The sequence below is a fragment of the Macrotis lagotis genome, chromosome 2 (assembly GCF_037893015.1).
Source record: "Macrotis lagotis isolate mMagLag1 chromosome 2, bilby.v1.9.chrom.fasta, whole genome shotgun sequence".
NCBI classification, from domain to species: domain Eukaryota; kingdom Metazoa; phylum Chordata; class Mammalia; order Peramelemorphia; family Peramelidae; genus Macrotis; species Macrotis lagotis.
The window spans coordinates 107449105-107470094 of NC_133659.1; the positions used below are offsets into that span (position 1 = coordinate 107449105).

General features: G+C 37.4%; 1 protein-coding gene across 1 annotated transcript; it reads left to right on the forward strand.

Annotated features, from left to right (window-relative positions):
* The first annotated feature begins 4502 nt into the window (after positions 1 to 4502).
* On the forward strand, positions 4503 to 7345 carry LOC141511145 (interleukin-20-like). The gene is made up of 5 exons (XM_074220423.1): positions 4503 to 4661; positions 4969 to 5034; positions 5158 to 5310; positions 5891 to 5965; positions 7268 to 7345. Exons 1-5 carry the CDS (start codon positions 4503 to 4505, stop codon positions 7343 to 7345), a joined length of 531 nt encoding a protein of 176 aa, XP_074076524.1.
* Positions 7346 to 20990: the final 13645 nt, after the last annotated feature.

A 20990-nucleotide genomic window follows, 5' to 3' on the forward strand; every position in this document is an offset into this window, starting at 1 on the left:
CTCGAATGTCCAGGGCCTTGTGGCAACTTCAAGGGTCAGTAGTCCTTGTAACTTTCTATATGAGAGGTAGTATGTCTTTGATTATTGTAGAGGCAACTGAGCCTTTGTGGAAGACTGGTTCTCTGCAGATGACCTCATAGACTACTGAGTACCTGTGTATAATCTCAAGGGTCATTGACTCCCTGTGAGGGATCCAAAGGAAAGAAGTAGTTGAATCCCTATGAATAACCTCTAGGGTATCCAAGTCCTTGGGGTAATGTCAGAGATAGGTGATACTTGTGAATGCCCTTAGGAGTGGTTGGATGACCATAGAGGGTCTGTGTCCCTGAGGTGGCATTAGAAATATTTGGTCTCTGTGAGAGACCACAAAAATGCCTAGGTTATTATGGAAGACCTCAGGAGTGACTGGTGCCTATGGGTGCCTGAGTCTCTATGTTTGTTTTTAAGGGTGACTGTGATAACCCCAGGATACCTGTAGCTTTGCTTTCTAGAATTATTTGAATGATTTAGTATGTCAGTGACTAAAGCTTGGGGAGAGAGATGTCCAAACTGGCCTTCAAAGTGATTTTCTGCTCTGAGATGATTAAGGGCAACATTTATAGGAAAGAGTTTGGGATTTACATTTTAGAACAATCACTAAATTCCTTTCTAAACCATTACTCTTAAGGACTACAAATTAGTTCTTCCTATGATCAAGATCTTAACTTGAATGCAAAAGAGCCCATTGCCTTTCCCTGGATCATGGCATCCATCACTTTGAGTGGGGAGGGAGGCAATGGTCCTAGCTAAACAAGAGTTGAGATTGGGTCTTCCCTCAGGAGGGTCTTAACTTTTATTCTACTCACTTTCCTAAAGAGGAAAATCTATAAAGGGTTTTACAATAAAGAAATATTAAGAAATAATTATGATTGTGTGTATATATATATATACAATATCAAATTATTCATCGTCATGGGGGGAGGGAAGAGAGGGAGGCAGAAAAATGTGGAACTCAAAATCTTACGAAAACATGAGCACTGAAAACTATCTCTGCATGTGATTGAAAAAATAAAATAGAATAATATTAAAATATTATTATTAGGGCAGCTAGGTGTTGCAGTGGATATAGCACCAGCCCTAGAGTCAAGGGGACCGGAGTTCAAATACGGCCTGAGACACTTAATAATTATCTAGCCACTTAACCCCATTGCCTTGCAAAATAAAAAACAAAACTAAAAAAAATATTATTATTTAGGATGGATATAGACAGACCATCTTTGGTCTAGAAGACAATGATTAGAATGGTGAGGGTGTAAGAGATCAAACCACCTGAAGATGGCACAAAGGAGCTGAGGCTTCTTAGACTGCAGAAGAGAAAGTTTAAGAAGAAGAAATAAGAGGGTTTTAATATGATTCCACATCAGTACCTTTCCTAAAATATCATACACTTAACTGAACTAGCACTTGCACAGTGGTCAATTAATGCTTGTCACTTGTTGACTCAAACAAGTACTCCAGTTGTGACTTGACTAGAAGCAGGATGCAGAGGAACTATTACTCTCCTAATCTGAACAATAAGACACCTAAGATTGCATTAGCTTTTTGACTGCTGTACCATGTTTTTCAGAAAAACTGCTGTCTAGTCATACCTTCCCTATTTGGTGCTTATGAAATTGACTTTTTGATCCCAAGTGTAAGATTTGACATTTATCCCTCCTAAATTTCATCTCATTGATTGGCATATATACTGGCAAACAAAATACCTCCACTGGTTGATGTACAAAATGTTACCACTGATGACAATAGTGTTTATTATACTGATGTTACTACACAGAAATCCCCTCTATTTCATTCCCATCAAAGGACCTTTTTGTCTTTAGCCTTTGCTTGAAGATCTTCAGGGAAGGGCAAACCCTAGTATACTAAGGCAGTCCAATTAACCTTTGAACTGAATCAACTTTTAGAGAGTTTTTCCTTACATTAAACCCAAATTTAACTTGCTAAAACTTCCATCCTTTGCTTCCAGTTCTATCAACTAAGGTAGAACAGAGTAATTTATTATTTTGTCTAAATAACATTCTATTATTTTTTTCAATTACAAGTAAAGATGGTTTTCAACATTCTTTTTTGTTTGTTTGGTTTTTGGTTTTTGTGGGGCAATAGGGTTAAGTAACTTGCCCAAAGTCACATAACTAGTATCAAGTATCTGAGGCTGGATTTGATCTCAGGTCCACATGACTCCAGGGCTGGTCCTGTATTCACTGTTCTCCCTCCCCAAGATAATATATAATCTGATATAGGTTATACATATACAATCATACCTAACATCCCATGTCGTGAAAGGAGAATCAGAACAAAAGGGAAAAACCCAAAGAAATTTAAAGAAAATTTAGACAAAAATTTAAACAAGTGAAACAAATTTTAAAAAGTGAAAATAGCATGCTTTGAGCTACATTCAGACTCCATAATCTTTCTGTGAATATGGATGGCATTTTACATCATAAGAGTTTTAGAATTGCTTTTGATTCTATGTTGCTGAGAAGAGCTGGGTCTATCATAGTTGATCAACAAACAATGTTGCTATTACTGGGTAGAATATTCTCCTTGTTCTACATATTTCACTCAGCACCAGTAAGTCTTTCCATGTTTTGCTGAAATCACCCTGTTCATGATTCCTTGCAAAAATATAGTATTCATATACCACAACTTGTTTAGCCATTTTCCAATTAATGACCATACCCTCAATTTCCAATTCTTTGCCAACACAAAAAGAACTGTTATAAATATTTTTGTATATATGGGCCCTTTCCCTTTTTTTTAATGATCTCTTTGGGATACAAACCTAGTAGTGGTATTGCTGGATCAAAGGACATGCAAAGTTTTGTAGCTCTTTTGAGTATAATCCCAAATGGCTCCTCAGAATGGAAGTCAGTTCATAACTCCAGCAACATTGCACTAGTGTTCCAGTTTTCCCACATTCCCTCCAACATTTCCCTTTTCTGTCATATTAGTCAATTTGATAGATATATGTAGTACATCTAAGAGTTTTAATGTGTATTTTTCTAATCAATAGTGATTTAGAGCATTTTTTTTCTATGACAATAGGTAGTTTTAATTTCTTCATCTGAAAACTACCTGTTTGTATTCTTTGATCATTTATCAATTGGCAAATGACATATTCTTGTAAATTTGAGAGTCAATCTTTTTTTTTTTTGTCTGATGCTATTGTTTTTATTTAGTCATTTCAGTTGTGTTTGATTCTTTGTGACCCCATTTGGGATTTTCTTGGCAAAGATCTTGTAGTGGTTTGCCATTTCCTTCTCCAGTTCATCAGCAAACAGGATTAAGTGACATGTCCAGGATCATACAACTAGTAAGTTTCTGAGCTAATGTCTGAGGTCAGATCTGAACCCAGGAAGATAAGTCTCAATTCTCTAAATGACCTGGCTGTCCATGGGTAAAGCAGGAGTGAGCTATCTGAATATCCTTTCCAGATTTGGAGATGATTTTTACATTCACTATTGCTTATTTTATAAGGGATCCAGAATATTTAGCTGTGTATTGGTCTTATCCCTATACTAGAATGACCTCTGTGAGGGCTGGAATGACATCTTCTCTAAACTATCTTTCTCCATATTGCTTAGCCTGGTGCACTGTAGATAGTAGGTGTTATTGCAATGTATTAAAAGAAACACACAAGCAAATAATAGACTCTTAGATTCTTCCTCAGATAGCCAGATAACTGATCCTTTTATGAAAACTTTAGTTCTAGCCTGGCACTTCAAGAAAAGTCTGACAAGGGAGTGGTTTAATGAGTATGGTTAGGTTCACAGCCCATTAACTTTATCTTCTTTGACTGTGAGGTCGGTTACATCATCAGTGAGTTTCTGTTTTCCCTTAGGCAATAAAATGAAAGTATTATCCCCATATTAGCAATATGATCTCAAACAAATGCTGGAGGGAGTTAAGGCTTCTCTGATGAGTTGATCCACCCCAGATGTCTTCCGGGGCTGTCTTTATGGCATCAGGTGAAGCTCCATTGGTATTTCTGTTACCTGAGAAGTTCTTGGGGGACCAGAATAGGTAACTAGTTTGGCATTCAAGAAAGGAAGGAAATATGCGTCATTTTCCTTAAACATGTTTTGACATCTCCAAAATGACATATTCAACCTATGTCTGGTGCTCCAGGCACTACTGTTGCTCAGTAATGACGATGGAGCAGGGATGGTGGAGAACATAAAGGTAACCTTGGCTCTATTGGGCCTATTCAGACAACCACCAAAAAGCAAAAAGAAGGTCCCTGATTATCACCTGGCCTTGTTTTTCCATACAGAAAACTCTGACTTTGCTCTAGTAAGTGATACGTCTGGACCAGACAGGTCATTTAAAGACCTAAACTCTCAATGATTTGGCAATGGGGTAAGCTTTCCAGGGACTTGGTAGAAGAGAATCAATTGAGATATGCTTTCTTTTATTTGCAGAAAGATTCTTCAACCAAGACAACCCCAGATCCTTGCTCCAAAATGAAAGGCTCTTTTTTCTCCTTATGTCTTTTCTCGACTGTGTTTTCACAATTTGTGTTGCCCTCTTCAGGACTAAAAAGACTCCACTTGGGAAACTGTGTACTTTCCCTGAATTTTCAGGAAATAAGAAATGAATTTTTGGAGATCAAAGAATATGTGGTATGTAGAGGTTTATTTGGGTTTATGTATGGGAGGGAGTCCTATTTTACTGGTGCCTGAGTCTTTCCTATACTTTCCTTGCTAGTCACATACTCCCACTGAATTCATCTCTTGGAGTTTGTAAATAGAGATACAACCTAGGGTTTGGGATGTGAGCTTGGGAAGAAGTTCATTCTGGTTTTTTCAATCATCTTTGATCTTGGTCCTGGGAGATGGGAGGTGGGAGATGAAGGACTAACTGGTTTGCCATTCATGCCTCTAGGTGGAGCCATTAATACAACTTTTTCTTGATTTCCCTTCTGTGTAGCAAGCTGAAGATGGAAATTTAGACAACAGAATCTTGAAGAGCTCAGAAGCTTTGCAAGACATAAAGGTATGGACTTGATACAGGGGAGGTCTGGGTAGAAAAGTGGGATGCAAGATTTAAAGAATTCTATTATTCCAAATCATCCAGCTTCTATATCTAACCCCATCCCTTAAATTGTTTTTTCTCCAGCCCACAGAGAGGTGTTGTTTTTTCCGCCATTTACTGAGATTTTACCTGGACAGAGTGTTCAAAAACTACCAGACGTCCAATCACCACATTCTCCGGAAGGTCAGCAGCATTGCCAACTCCTTCCTTAGAATCATGAAGGAGCTTCGATTCTGTGTGAGTAAAGCTCTCAATTTACCAGAATCCATCTTGGTTTCTAGCCTAAAGGAATTTAGGATCCCTTCTCTATCAACACCTTCATTTTTTAGATGGGACAAATGAAGCAGCAAGGTACAAGGCATGTGGTTAGATTGCAGGGGAAGTCAAAGTTGGATTTCAGATTTCTTGATTTCTAGGAATCTAATATATACCATCCTTTATTAATACAACCTGCATCCAAAGTAGCCAATCAGCAATCACCTTGGTGTCTGTGGCTGAGTCACAAGAGACTAAAGTCTGATAGGATCAGATCATCTAGGGAGATCTGGCTTGCAGTAGGAGGAAAGGAGGGAAGGACCAATTGGGGACTCAGAAAAAGAAATTAAAGAACTGGATCTTTATGCTGGAACTTTGAAATTCTCCTCTGCATGGATTCTGCAGAGTTAGAAAGGAGAAATTCTGAAAGAATTTGTCATGAGAAAGGAAGTTCCTTTGAGGCTGGAGGTTGACACTAGAAGGGAAGGAAGAATAATTTTCTCCCATACCATTTCTGACAGCATTCTCTAATGAAATATAATCCTATTTGTATCCCTTACAGCATGACCATATGACGTGCCATTGTGGGGAGGAAGCAAAGGAAAAATACTCCCAAATTCTGAATCACTTTGAAGAGGTAAAATACATAGTTAGTGAAGCTGGGATTCTTTGCTGTGTTAAATTCATACAAAGGCTGAGAGTTTTTTCTGCTATAGAATCCCGTGGCCCTCGAGCCCCAAGGGGATATCCAGGGGTGATATTAATCTCTTTTCTCACCACAAAACAAGGATTCACCTGTCTAAGCTCTGCCAGGACTGGTTATCTCTTCTGGAAAGAGCTCCCAGAGCATAACATATTCCCTTGTCTTCAAGATTAGAAGAGGACAAGGCTACCATCAAAATCATAATATCGATAGTAGCAGCTCCTAGACCAACTGCTTAAACAAGAGACATATTCCATAATCCTAACTTCCATCCCACAGCCTCACACCCATCTTAAAAATAGCCTAAAGTGCTTTATCTTTTGAGATCTGACTATTTTCAAAGCTTCTGTAATGAGGCTCAAAAGAGAATGAATTACAGTTTCCATTTGACTTATCTTGGAGGAGTGGGTGGAGAAGAAGACTAGGAAGGTTGGGGAGGACATCAGTTGCTCCTGTCTGATATAGTTTCTGATTAAGTGATTTAATGGCAAGAGTGATACAAGAGGAAACAGTATACCTGCTTCAGCTCTTTTATAGTAAAAGGATGAGAAACAAGATGAGCCCTAAGGTTTCCTTCCATTTCTAAATCTGATCTTCTGATCTTTGGCAAATCATATACCTCCCTACTGGGCAAGTCACTTTTCCTGCTAATTGCCTTAGGCAATTCTTTAGCAATACAAATTAGGAGAAGGAAATGAGCATTTATTAAGTATTTTCTATGTTATTAAGTACTATTCTAAGCTTTGCAAATATTCTCTCATTTGGTCCTCATAATCCTGAGAGGTAGGTATTGATATTTTCCTTCTGTTTGAAGGCTGAGAGAACTGAAGCAGAAAGAAATGTTTCTGAGACTGAATTTGAACTTGGATCTTCCTGGCTCCAGGCTCTGTGTTTTAGTCACTGCATCATCTTGTCTCCTGTCCATATTTACTGGGGATTCTCCAGTCATTCACTCACTTGATCAGCAAATAATAAGCGCCTAATGTGTATCTGACATTATGCTATATGCTATGACTGTATAGATAAGAATGAAACAATCCCTACCCTCTGGGAGCTTACATTCTATCTCCATACCAATTATACCACTAATGAAATCCCTTCCTTGTCCTCTCAAATTCAATATTTGAAGTAATCTAGAAATGCTATTGTCATTATCACTTGGTATTCATCAGTTCTCTAGAAATGTTATTGTGTTGTTATTTGGTATTCACCAAAGACTTTTCTGGTTTCTTTTAGCTGAACAGTCAGAAGGCTGTGATCAAGGCCCTGGGAGAGTTGGACATCCTTCTGAGATGGATGGAAAGGACTAAATAAGAAGAAAACCTTTGTGTTCATTCCTCTATGGGGGTTTAAGCCCTTGATAACACTCATTGAACGAGTTCATAATGACTCTTTCCTTGACCATGTAATGACCTGATTATTTATTCCCTCCCATAATTCATGATCATGGAATAGTCCTATGCTCCAAGTCCCTTTAATTGAGTACTGTGGTTTGATAGGATGCTTTTCTTGCCCCCTTTTTTATTGGAACATATTTATTAATATTGTATATTAATTGTTTCTTTTTAAACTTTTTACGTGTATTATTTATTTTTTTAATTTAATAATATTGACCTTGTCCCTATTTATATCTATCAATTGAGACTTTTTGTGTCTGTCTTTAATCCCTCTTGAATTTTCCTTTACCTGTTTTGAGTCTAGAAAAAAATGTGTGACTATAGGACAAACAGGTCACCTTGCCTCTCTAGATATTAGTTTCTTCAAGTATGAAATTAGGACTTGGACTACATAGATAGATAGATTTGAAGTTAGGAAGGTCTGGGTCCCGATTCTGGACAAAGTTCTCAGGTCACTTCTCTGGGCCTCAGTTTACTCATCTGTAAAATAGGGAATTGGACTTGATGGCATCTAATGTGCCTTCCAGCTCTAAACCTATGGATACTATGACTTTAAGATTCCCTTAGCTGTGAAAGGCAGACATAGTACTTACAATACCTACCTCACAGGATTTCAAGGATTATATAAGTTAAATATCAGATTGTAATCTCTTTAAAAAGAGCTTCCCTGATTTCCCAATTGTTTTTACCTTCCTGTCCCTCCCATTTGTTTTTATTTATATCCTGTATTTACTTCTTTGTGAAATGTTGTAATACTCCAATAGAATGTAAATTCAGTGAGGGTAAAGTTCACCCCACTTCTACATTTGTATCCCCAGAATGTAGCACAGTGCCTGGTCCATAGTACATACTCATTAAGTATTAATATTAATATTAAGCAGAAATATTAACAGTAAATATTAATAAAGACATTACTTGATTTTTATGTAAAAAGCTTTAACATGATATGTAAATACTTGATTTTTATGTAAAAAGCTTTAACATGATATGTAAATGCCAATTATTTATAATTTTTCTATTTCAATATTCTGTAAGATCAACTGGAGAATGAATTCAAGTTGGCTTAGTTTCTTGAGCAAGTTAGTTAACCTCTCTGGGCCTCAGTTTCCTCCTCTGTAAAATGGGAATATGGATACTGATGACCTCTGAGGTTCCTTTCAGATCTAAATCTACATTTAATAAGGATTAACCAATTGTTGAAGAGTTTATGACCCTGAATGCCTATGGTCCATGGACCTAGGGCTTGTGCTAGGATTTATTTATTTATTCTTTATTTAAATGAAAACTCATTTCCTTTTTTTAAAAAATGTTTAAAGTTTTATTTTTATTATTAATTTAAATATCAGCATTTCAGTTTATAAAGGTCAGAAAGATGCTTGTTTATGAATACTGAATTTAAAATGTATAATATTTAGCACAATACTAATAAAATTGTCTTTTTTTCTATCTCTTCCTAAAGTTCTTATTGTTTTCTTAAATTATCTTGATTCCCAACTCCATCCCATACTCATCAAATGACTGTGAGTAAAGCAACATTATGTTTCCAGACCTCAGTTTCCTCACCTGTAAAATGGGTACAAAAACAATGGCACTCCCTGTCTCACAGGCCTGTTGTAAGAATGTGAACTCTTTATAATTGTGGACTCTTCTAGTGACCAAATCGTAAACTTCTGGATTTCCTTGAACTCTTGAACATAAATAAATGCAACTATTAAAAATACTTTCCAGGTTCAGTGAATGGAGTGATGGAATTGGAGTCAGGATGGGTCACTTATTAGAGGCCATTTCGGCTCTCTGAACCTCAGTTTCCTTTTCTATAAAATGCAAATTAGACTAGATGATCACTGAGACTCAGTTCTATGGTTCAATCCAACAATCCCATTTGCTAAATGTTCATTTACAAGTCTAGTATGCAACAGATGCTGAAAAGATGGTAGGGAAATAGAAATGATGTGGTCTGTGCCCTTGAGAAACTCATAATCAGAAAGGATCATAAAATGAAATAAGGATAAAAGACAAGTCTAGGGGAAAAGGTTCAGAAAAAGCTGAATGGGAGAGATCATTTTTACAATGTTGCAGTCTGGGAAAGTGCTATTAATGAAAAGGAACATCAGTTGTACTTTTAAGAAAATTAGTCCATTAGTCTTTATTAAGCATCTGTTGTGCTCCAACCTTTGAACTTAGTGCTTGAGATACAAAGAAAGGCAAAAAAAATAGTTCTTGTTCTCAAAAATTCAGTCCAATGGGAGAGACAACATGTAAACAACTATGTACAAACAAGACACATGCAGGATAAATTGAGTTGTCTCTGAGGGAAGGCACTAAGATTAGAGAGACTTGGGTTTCTTGCAGAAGGCTGACAGTTGAAGGAAGACAGGGAAGCCAGAAGATAAGGACAGTTTGAATGAAGGGAAAACCAGGAAAAATGTCTGGATTCTGGAAATGAAGTGCTCTGTGTAAGGAATGGCAATGAGCCCAGTGTCACTGGATTGCAGAGTTCATGGGGGGGGGGGAATAAAAAAATAAGATCTTAGAGACTAGAAACATAGAAAGGTTTTAAAAGTTACTGATTTTATATTTGATTTTGGAAATAATAAAGAGTTAATGGAGTTTATTAAATGGGAGAAAGGGAGTGATATGATCAGACTTGTGCTTTTAAGAAGATCAATTTGACAGTTGAGTGGAAGATGGATTGGACTAGGGAGAGATTTGAGGCAAAGAGACTTATCAGCAGGCTGTTTCCACAGTTCAGGTTTGAGATGATGAGGCCCTACACCAGAGTGGCTGTAATGTCAGAAGTTGCAGTATATTTGAGAGTTATATATGGTGTTACAAAGGTAGAAATAATAGGGCATGGCAATTAGTTGAATATGTACAGGGGAGTAAAAGAGAGAATAATCAAGACTAATATCTGGGTTACTAGGAGGTTGCTGTAAAGAAATACTGGGAAGAAGGAAGGGTTTTTGGGAAAAGATAATGAGTTCAGTTTGGATGTATAGAGTTCAAGATGGTAATGGGACACCAATTTTAAGATATGCAATAGTCAATTGGAAATGTGAAAAAAGAGGGTGAGACAGAGAGAGAGAGTCAGAGAAGGCCAGACGGAGGGAATCCCACAGTTAGTGGGTCTGACATGAATGGAGACTCAGCAAAGGGGACTGGGAGGAGAGCTTGAGGAGATGGGAAGAGGACTTATAGAAAGAGTCACTTGAAAACTTAGAGAGAAGGAAGGACTTTGTAGTAACCAAAGACAGGAGAGAGGTAAAAAAAAGGATTGAAGGATTGAGAAAAGGCCATCAGATTTGACAATTAAAGGATCTTTAATTAAAATTAAAGAAATTTATATTTTTATGATCTTTCCCTACAACCTCAAATTTTTCTATGCTCTTAATCTTGCTATTAGAAAACATGACTGGCCTCCATTGTGCAGAAATAGAACACTGTCAAGGTTTCATAACCAAGGTCAAGAGGACTCTAGTTATCAGGATTAAAGAATGATAAGGTTTTAAGGAACTTTTGTCATCTTCAAGCCAAATTTTACAAAGTGGGAAACTGAGATCCATCTCTGCCTTCCCAAGGTTCCTTAACTATGTATGGCTATAAGTACCTTTAAAAAAGGGAAAAAGAAAAAACCTCCCCCAAAACAAGAGTAGAACCTGCTTCACTTATATTGCGTAGTAGGCAGTCCAGGTAACATATCTTTTGGTGAGGATGAGGATGGCAATGTAAAAACAAGGAAGTCAAAAGACTCTCCTCCTGAACCAAAGGCAACTGTGGTACATTGAATTCTGGCTAAGCCATTTACAAGTTATGGAATCAAGAGTCTGAATGTGTTTCCTCAATTGGAAAATGAGCAGTTTTACCTGTACAAACTATTTTGCAGGTTTGTCATAAGAATCAGATAACCTCCAATGGGCCCTCACTACACCAAGGCAATCTTTTTATACCTCCCTAATTAGCTCATTATCGTGATCACTACAGCCAGTTTTTCAAAACTTTTCACCATCCCACAAACCTCTCATGGCTGCTCATCCACTTCTGTCTCTTTCAGCTGACAACCTTGCCTCATACCTTACTGAAAAAATTGAAAGCATTTTTTGAAAACTTTCTTCCCCCACCCCTCATCTCATATCACCCAGAAACTTTCTGTTACTACATCCCTTTTTACTCCTGACTCACACTGCCATCATGATCTTTCCTGATGAGTAAGTACTCAAAGAACTGGCTATGACTGTTCCCATTTCATAATTTCATAAATTATTTATCAATTTACCTCTCTATTTAATAAACTCACTGACTCCCAATCACCTCCTTGATTAAATATAAAATCCTCTCTAATTAATTCTAAGCCCTTTTCAACTTGGCTCCATCCCATCCCCCATTGCAGTTTTCTTATACTTTACTCTTCATCACTTTATGAACCGATGCCACTGATGTCCTTGCTGTTCTTCATATAGAATACTCCATCTCTAGATCCTAGGCATTTTCATTGACTTTCTCCCTTGTCTGGTAAGCTCCCTCATTTCATTTCCATTTCCTAATTTTCTTGACTTCCTTCAAGTCCCAACTAAAATTTTACCTTCTTCTTGCCCTGCATTTCTTAATCTAAATGCTTTCCTTCTGAGATTATCTCCAATTTATCTGTATAGATCTTTTTTATATGTAGTTCTGTACATATTGTCTCTCTCATTATGACCATTTCAAGAGTAGTGTTTCTCTATCTCTGTCTTTCTGTCTCTGTCTCTGTCTGTCTCTCTCTCTCTCTCTCTCTTTCTCTCTCTCTCTCTCTGTCTCTCTGCTTTCTTTGTATTCCCAGAATTTAGCATAGTTCCTTGGTGAGTAAATGCTTAATAAAATGCTTTTTTGATGGACTAATAAATTTATACTGATTGATTGACCAAAAAGTCATGGAATGAGTAAGAATAATTTTTACACAACTTAAAACACTGAAAAAATAAGCCTCAGTTAGTACCATCCTTTTAACAGAGAATAGATGAGAACATAAGACCAGGGACACAAGGCCAAGCTCATGATTTATTTCACTTATTGATGAGTAACAATAGTGTTTTTGTTTCCCTCCTCTCCTTCATTCTTCCCTTCTCCATCCTGACTCTTTCCCCAAGCACTGCAGTGGGGCCAACCCACAATAGCATAACTCCAGTTTCAATAAAATCTAACAATAGACGTCACTGGACTTGGAGGAGGTGGAGAGGGTAGAGTGAGGGAGAGGGAGGGAGGGAGGTGTGTGGGGAGAGAGAGAGAGAGAGAGAGAGAGAGAGAGAGAGAGAGAGAGAGAGAGAGAGAGAGAGAGAGAGAGAGAGAATACTCGGTCAGGTTTGAATTAAATCTGTTTGGAGTTCTGGTGTAATGCCCCCTCTGGGTGGGACCAATGCTAAAGATTCCATAGGGCAAATGTTAGGGTTGATAGCAAAACATCTTGGGAAATGTAGTTCTCTTCTGCTTTTTTGAGAAAATGGTAGAAACATTAAATAGATTTGGGGATTGGGATATAAAATCTGGTTATTGGAAGGAGTCCTGGGCTCTGTAGAGAATGAACTGAGAAGGAGAAATGATGCAGAAATAGTTCTTAAAGCATTGTGGGAAAATGTCAGTAATAGAGTTAGGCAAATAAGTTTGGTGTATTTTCCCCCAAGTCAATAAATCCAAGATCCTGTAGAGTTTTCTCTACTTCATTTTCCTTTCCTTTTCTCTTCTTCTATAATAAAAATAACCACAATAGTTTCTTAATTTCCTATCCCTTCTGCCTTTTTTTTGCCCCAACCTAGTTTGTAAGCCTGGTTCTCCTTTTATGAGCTTGTTCCCATTGCTTGTAGGTCTGTCCTTATTAGGATTAGTTCTGAGTAGTTTTTGAAAATAGGTAATAGAATATTCTAGTGATGGATTGATGAGTTTTGATAGGAGGTGGAAGGAGGAAGATAGAGAGAGAAAGAAATAATTTTATTATAAGCTAAGAGAAGACTCTTTTGGAATCAAGGGCAAAATATTTCCCCTATATCTAAAAAGCTTAACTAAGAGTTAACTAAGAACAGCAAGCCCATAGGTCTAAACACTCTCCAGCATGGGAAAAGGATGAGAAGAATAGACAAGGAAAGTGAAGAAAGTCTCCCTCTTTAACAAGTACAAAGGTCAGGGATCAGTGAGAACTTTTGACTCTTTCCTTTCCGGTTGGAAGAGAGAAATGAGAAGAACAAAGTTTCTTTCTCATCTCTCTCTCTCTCTCTCTCTCTCTCTCTCTCTCTCTCTCTCTCTCTCTCTCTCTCCTCCCTCCCCTGTCTTCCTCCCTCCCTCTCCCTCACTCCACCCTCTCCACCTTCCCCCAAACCCAGTAATATCTATTGTTAGATTATATGGAAACTGGAGTTCCTAATGAATTCATATTCTCCCTTAATTTTTCTATTATTTTGTAACCAATGTGAATTAAAAACTGATCAGAAGGGGCAGCTAGGTAGTGCAGTGGATAGAGCACTGGCCCTGGAGTCTGGAGGACCTGAGTTCAAATATGACCTCAGACACTTAATAGTTACCTAGCTGCATGACCTTGGGGAAGTCACTTAACCCCATTGCCTTAAATTTAAAAAGAATTAAAATAAATAAATAACATGTCTGAAGTTTTATCAATATCTCTACTAAATCCCATTTTTTTAAAGAAAATTTTATTTATTTTGAGTTTTACAATTTCCCCCCATCTTGCTTCCCTCCCCCATCCCCCACAGGAGACAGTCTTTTAGCCTTTACATTGTTTCCATGGTATACATTGATCTAAGTTGAATGTGATGAGAGAGAAATCATATCCTTAAGGAAAAAAAATAAAGTATAAGAGATAGCAAAATTATATAATAAGATATCGAGTTTTTTTTTTTAAATTAAAGGTAATAGTCTTTGGTTTTTGTTCAAATTCCACAATTCTTTCTCTGGATACAGATGGTATTCTCCATCTCAAATATTCCAAAATTGGACCTGATTGTTGTACTGATGGAATGAGCAAGTCCATCAAGGTTGATTATCACCCTCATGTTGCTGTTAGGGTGTACAGTGTTTTTCTGGTTCTGTTCATCTTGCTCAGCATCAGTTCATGCACATCCTTCCAGGCTTCCCTGAATTCCCATCCCTCCTGGTTTCTTTTTTCTTTTTTTAAAGAAAGATTTTATTTATTTTGAGTTTTACAAATTTTTTCCCCCTATTCTTGCTCCCCCCCACACAGAAGGCAGTCTGTTAGTCTTTATATTGTTTCATGGTATACATTGATCTAAGTTGAATGTGATGAGACAGAAATCATATCCTAAGGAAGAAAAATTAAGTATAAGAGATAGCAAAATCACATAATAAGATAACATTTTTTTCCTAATTTGAATCTAATTGTTTTTGGTCTTTGTTCAAACTCCACAATTATTTCTCTGGACATAGATGGCATTCTCCATTACAGACAGCCCAAAATTGTCCCTGATTGTTGCACTGATGGAATGAGCAAGTCCATCAAGGTTGATCATCACCCTCATGTTGCTGTTAGAGTGGACAATGTTTTCCTGGTTCTGCTCATTCTCTCAGCATCAGTTCATGCAAATCCTTCCAGGTTTTCCTGAATTCCTATTCCTCCTGGTTTCTAGTAGAACAATAGTGTTCCATCACATACATATACCACAGTTTGTTAAGCCATTCCCCAATTGAAGGACATTCACTTAATTTCCAATTCTTTGCCACCACAAACAGGGCTGCTATTAATATTTTTGTGCAAGTGATGTTTTTACCCTTTTTCATCATCTCTTCAGGGTATAGACCCAGTAATGGTATTGCTGGATCAAAGGGTATACACATTTTTTTTTGTCCTTTAGGAGTAATTCTAAATTGCTTTCCAGAAAGGTTGGATGAGTTCACACTTCCACCAACAATGCATTAGTGTCCCAGATTTCCCACATCCCTTCCAACATTGATCATTGTCCTTTTTTGGTCATAATGGCCAGTCCGAGAGGTGTGAGATAGTACCTCACTTTTTAGATTCAACCTTTAACCTAGTTGTCAGGGCCCTAGATGATGAATATCTAGTATACTCAATGACAAATACTCTCCATACCAGTTGACTTCAGGAAGGATCATGAGAACTCAGACTATCTTACAGCATGTATGCCCAGGTGGAACAAGTATGCAGAGCTTTTTTGCAATTTACATAATCTATGTTTCATGTTTTGCCCATGGGACACCAAGTCTTAGATGACCTGACAGTACCTGTACTGTCTCTGTAGGTAGCAATGATTGAACTTAACACCTAATTACTAAGAATAATTGAATAAACTGGGAGGTTATAAGATAGTAGGACTTCCCCACCCCTTTGTGAGATCATTTCCATCTTGGTCCATTCTTACTGCCACCTTATCAGTGACCTTGACAGCACGTGGAGTTAAGAGTCTCCATTCTTGTCTCCAGAAGTTTCTTACCCTCCCATTTAATTAGTCTTAAAAAGTTGAACCAAGGGCAACTTCCATTTTGTGATGTTTGCCCCAGCAGCAAAAATGCTAAGTATAACTCTGTCACTGTCTCTTTTCAACTCTAGTTTGTATCCTCTGTGTCTTCCTTTATTTTTTAAGAAGTAGGTCAGTTTTGATCCCTCAGGACCTTCAGAACTCTCTACTACATCATTAATTTTTAGCTGTCATTTGCCTCCTTGCATAAGCCTGCTTCCTGAATAAGCTCTTTTGTTGAGTCTGACACAGGTTTTAGGAACACTAGGAGCCTACCATGCTCTTGAATAGTGTTATAATTCCACCATTAAGATTGATTTCTTTTGGTCTTGAAAAGTTTCCCCCCCGCCCTTCAGCCTTCATGTAAATTTTTTACTTAAGATGGGTAGCACCTTAAGACAGTGGTTTTTAACCTGCCACATACACTTTGCCCCCACCCTGTCATGGATTTATGGATAGATTTCAGTGGGTTTGTAAATTTGGATGGAAAAAACCCCCAGATATCTTTATTTTAACATAATGCTGGCACAGAGAAGGCTAGACCTAGACTCTGGAAGATCTGGATTCAAATTTGACCTCACTTACTAGCTGTGTGACTCTAAGCAATTAAACTCTGGACAATTTCCTCATCTGTAAAATGGGATAATGATAGCATCTAACTTCCAAGGTGTTTGTGAGAATTGATGAGATAATATTTTTAAGCATTTAGCATGATTCCTAGAACATAATAAGCACTATATAAATGTTAGCTATTATTATTTGTGTTATTGTTGTTTAGTTGTTCCAATCACATCTGACACTTTGAAACCCACTTGAAATTTTCTTGGCAAAAATAATTGGGTAGTTTGCCATTTCTTCCTTCAGCTCATTATATAGAAGAGGAAACTGAGAATTAAAAAAAAAGAAATAATTTGGGGGGCAGCTAGGTGGTGCAATGGATAGAGCACCTTCCCTGGAGTCAGGGGACCTGAGTTCAAATCTGGACTTAGACACTTGCCTAGCTGTGTGATCTTGGGCATTGCCTTAAATAAATAAATTTTTAAAAAAAAAATAGAAGAGGAAATCGAGGCAACTAAGATGAAGTCACTTGCCCAGGGTTACATAGTAAGTATCTGAGGCCAGAACTGAACTTAATAAGATAAATCTTCCCAACTTCAGGCCTCACACTATCTACTGCCCTATCTCTTATATAATCTACTTTTTTTCATTTTAAAACATTATAGCCATCTCTGGTTGGGGGGTAGGGAGGGGGAAAGAAAGTTACAAGATAACTTTATTACATATTAAAAAAAATAAAAAAAATTTAAAAAATAAACACTATTCTAAGAACAGGTCCATGAGCTTCACCAGATAGTTAAAGGGGTCCTTGTTCAATGAAATGTTAAGAATCCCCTTTAAAAAGTCTAATGAGAACTGCCCAGCAATGCACTGTGAGGTTGTGAGTTTCTCACCTCTAGAAGTATCTCATTAGACACTGGAGAGTCATTTCCTGGGGATACTGTACAGAGAATTGCTGAAAAGGGATATTACTTGAAATGATATAGTTGTATCTTCTTCGAATTGAATCTTAGTGTATCCTACGTTCTCTTAGAAACAATTAATGGCCTTGTCATTCATGAATCTACTAGTCATATATTCATTTATTTAGCTTTTCTTGAGATTATAACGTTATGAATTTTGTATGCTTCCTTCCATTTGTCTAAACTTAGCTTATTTAAATTTCAAAAGCCCTTTGTCCTTGTGTGTTTGTTGACTTTTTAAATTTGGTGAATAATTTCTCATTTGTGATTTTAAAGATCTTTCTTAAATCCTCTGTGACTTCATCTTTTTTGAAATCTTTTCGACTTTTAAAATAAATCTCTTTATTTGCCAATAGAAACAATCAGAGTACTGGCTCATAGCTGAGTAATAAAATCTGTGTACAACTCGGTTCTAGATTTATATGAATTAGAATTCAGATGGTAGAATATTTTAAATGAATATAATTTAACTCAACTGGCAGACAACTGGAACTGTCTTACTCCATACCCCCACCAGTTTTGGTGGCAACTTCTAACATGTACTACATTACTTTTTTGCTATACTTACAAATCAGGCAAGGAATTTTAATAGTATTAAAGTTGCAATGTCATTGAAATAGTCAAATATTTCATCAAGACAGAATTGCAAAATAAAGTACCTGAATAAGTGGAATTCCACCCTCATTTCTACCACAGCATTTTGGAAACAATTTACTCTAAAGTAAATTTCTGGGGTGGGGAAAGGGTTTCAACCATGAGCAAAGATAATTTTATTGTTATGTCTCAAAAAGTGTTACTAAAAGAGGTTTCTGTTAGTATATATCTCAATTGATACCTGTAACAAGCATACTTGTGCAGAGTATTATTTGTCATTTATTAATACTGTTTGAACATAGTTTTATGTGGCTAGAAAATTGATGAACCCCCCAAAATTTATTTATTGTAGAGATCAGGTTGAACTTAGAAATACTATAGGGAAGGTGGATGAAATTCTTAGATCCCAATGAGAACTTGTTTGGGGTCTTCTCAAGGTCTCCACCCAAAGCTTGTGTTCCCCAAATGTGATTGACTTACCTGCTGAAATACACCTCAAGCTGCTTTTCTCTTTTCTCTTGTTTTCTTTTCTTTTTGCAAGTCTATGGGGTTGAGTGACTTGCCCAAGGTCACACAGCTAGGTAATTATGAAGTGTCTGAGGTCAAATTTGAACTCAGGTCCTTCTGACTCCAGGACCAGTGCTTTATCCACTGTGTCACCTAGATTCCCCAATAAGCTGCTTTTCTCTTAGAAATTATGTATGTTAAAAGATGCCTTTGTCTGAATACTTTATATTGTAACTTCACAAAGATTTGGAGAGGCAGTAATCTCATCTTTCCATCTCTCTACCAAATGACCTAATAATGTTCTTTCTAAAATTATTTCAGATTCAGGATTCATTCTTGTGAATAATACTTGTTCTCCACCTCAGTGTAGTTTTTAACTTGGTTGGTCTCAAGGGCTCTCTGGTATTCAGGTCATGGTCATTTTAATACTATCAATTTATCTCTCTTCCCTCTTCTTTGAAATTTATGATATCCATTGAATTCAGGGATGTACAGTGAGGTGAGGCAGAGGAGGTGGAGCTGCATCACCTCTGATTGTGAAATTCCTCACAAACTGGTCATGTACATATAGGCACACGCTGAGCTTATTGTATGTATGTTCCTGAATATTGATATCATAATGTAATCACTCTTCACCCAGGCATCCCCTCTTATTGGAACTAGTTTTAGACTCTTTTGAAGTATGTGTGACAAAGCTCTGGGTCTAGGAATTCTGGGGAATACAGTAATTCTTTCCATTAAATGTTCTTTTCTTACAATACTGAGAGCTTTGGATGCTGTGAGGCTGAGAGGCAAAAAGAGAAGATGATCCATGTCTTTGCAGAAGGTTCCTTTTCCATCTCCTGGGGTGGATGGAGGTAAGGTTTAGAACAGACATTTGCAGGTTGAAAGTAACATCAGGACTGGTATATGGCTTGGTGATTTGAGAACCTAGAAACATGCATGCTATATCAGAAGGCATGGAAGAAGAGGAAGAAAAAAGATAGCCTGAGGTTACAATGAGTGAACTTGTTGGAGTGAGATTAGCAGGTGAGATAGTCAGTGAGGCAGAATATGAGCATAGAGGCTGGGAGCTGAGGCAAAATATTTGACCTGAGTGACAGAGCAAAGGGAAGATAGCTGAGAGTTTGAGCATGGAGGAAAAACTGTGACTTCATTATGATGCCCACCTTATCATCCCTGCCCCAAGATATCAGTAGGAATTCTGGCACCTGACACAAATTCAGTTGATCCAGGATATCTAGGCATCTAGGCATCTAGGGTATGGTTACTCTGAGTGTTGTTCTGGAAAGCTGTAAACAGGGGTCATGAAAGTTGAAGAACAAGGAGTTCAGTGTATTTTTAAGGGGTGAGTCTTGTGGTGAAGAAGATGCGAACTAGTAATGGTAAAGGAAACATGACCTAGAGGTCAATAGATGACAATACCAAGGATCTGGATGGGGTAGGATGAACTAAAAAGAAAGAGATGTGATGGCTTAGAGATGGTGGGTGAGTGTTTCTCAAAGTGAAAGCCAAAGAATACCATAGCCTCCTTCTGGTCCAGTATCTCAGAGACAGTTGAATGAAGGAGCAACCACCCTCAAAAAGCATGTTGAAAGAGATAGTTATATTTCAGTGAGCACCAGATAATGGAAGGAATGTGAAAGGAAAATATTAAGCAACATGGGCTTATAGACCTCAGATTTGTGTAAATGGATGCCTCTTTCAGATTTTGACAGTTTTGCTAAGTGAAAACAGCAATAACAAAAATGAAGTTGAATATTTAAAAAAAATACTTGAGAGCAGCTTGCTGAGACAAGAATGACTGCATCTTTCTATTTCCCGGCATCCAATTTGCATATGAGAGGAGTATTTTGACTTTTAGAGCTAACAAGTCCTTTACTTGGGAACTGTTTTGTTCACATCGGACAAATATAAATCTTCTGATTATGTCTGAGTTGGAAGAAATGAAGATTTTCTCCTTCATTTGGCACTAGATGTGAGATCTTTCACTAATGGACTTAGGAAAAAGTCCAAGACTTCAGAGTTGATCAATGGAGGGAGGGTATTCTCTTTCTCTACTCTGCCAATTGTTGCCTGAAAGAAATGACTGGCAACAGAACAAGGAAATGACACACTCAAATTCACAGAAATAATAAATTGCAGAGCCAGGATTTGAGTTTGGGTCCCTTCACTCTAAATTGAGTCAACTTTCCATTGCATCACAACAGGAGGAGAATTCCAGATGTCACAGCAGAAAGAAGGAAAGGGAGAGAAGTGTTATTAGTTTGGGCAAGAGTTCCAAGGGTGTGGCTCCCCAGGTCAGGTGATACTTTTTTTTTGGTGGGGGAAGTAAGTTAGGATTAATGTAGATTTGACTCTTTCTTTTGGGAAGATGGGCCAAAGAAAAGAGGTTTGAGGTCATAAGGAAAGCCCAACAACTTCATATTAGTATCAATTGAGTTTAGTATATTTAAATCAAGGGTAT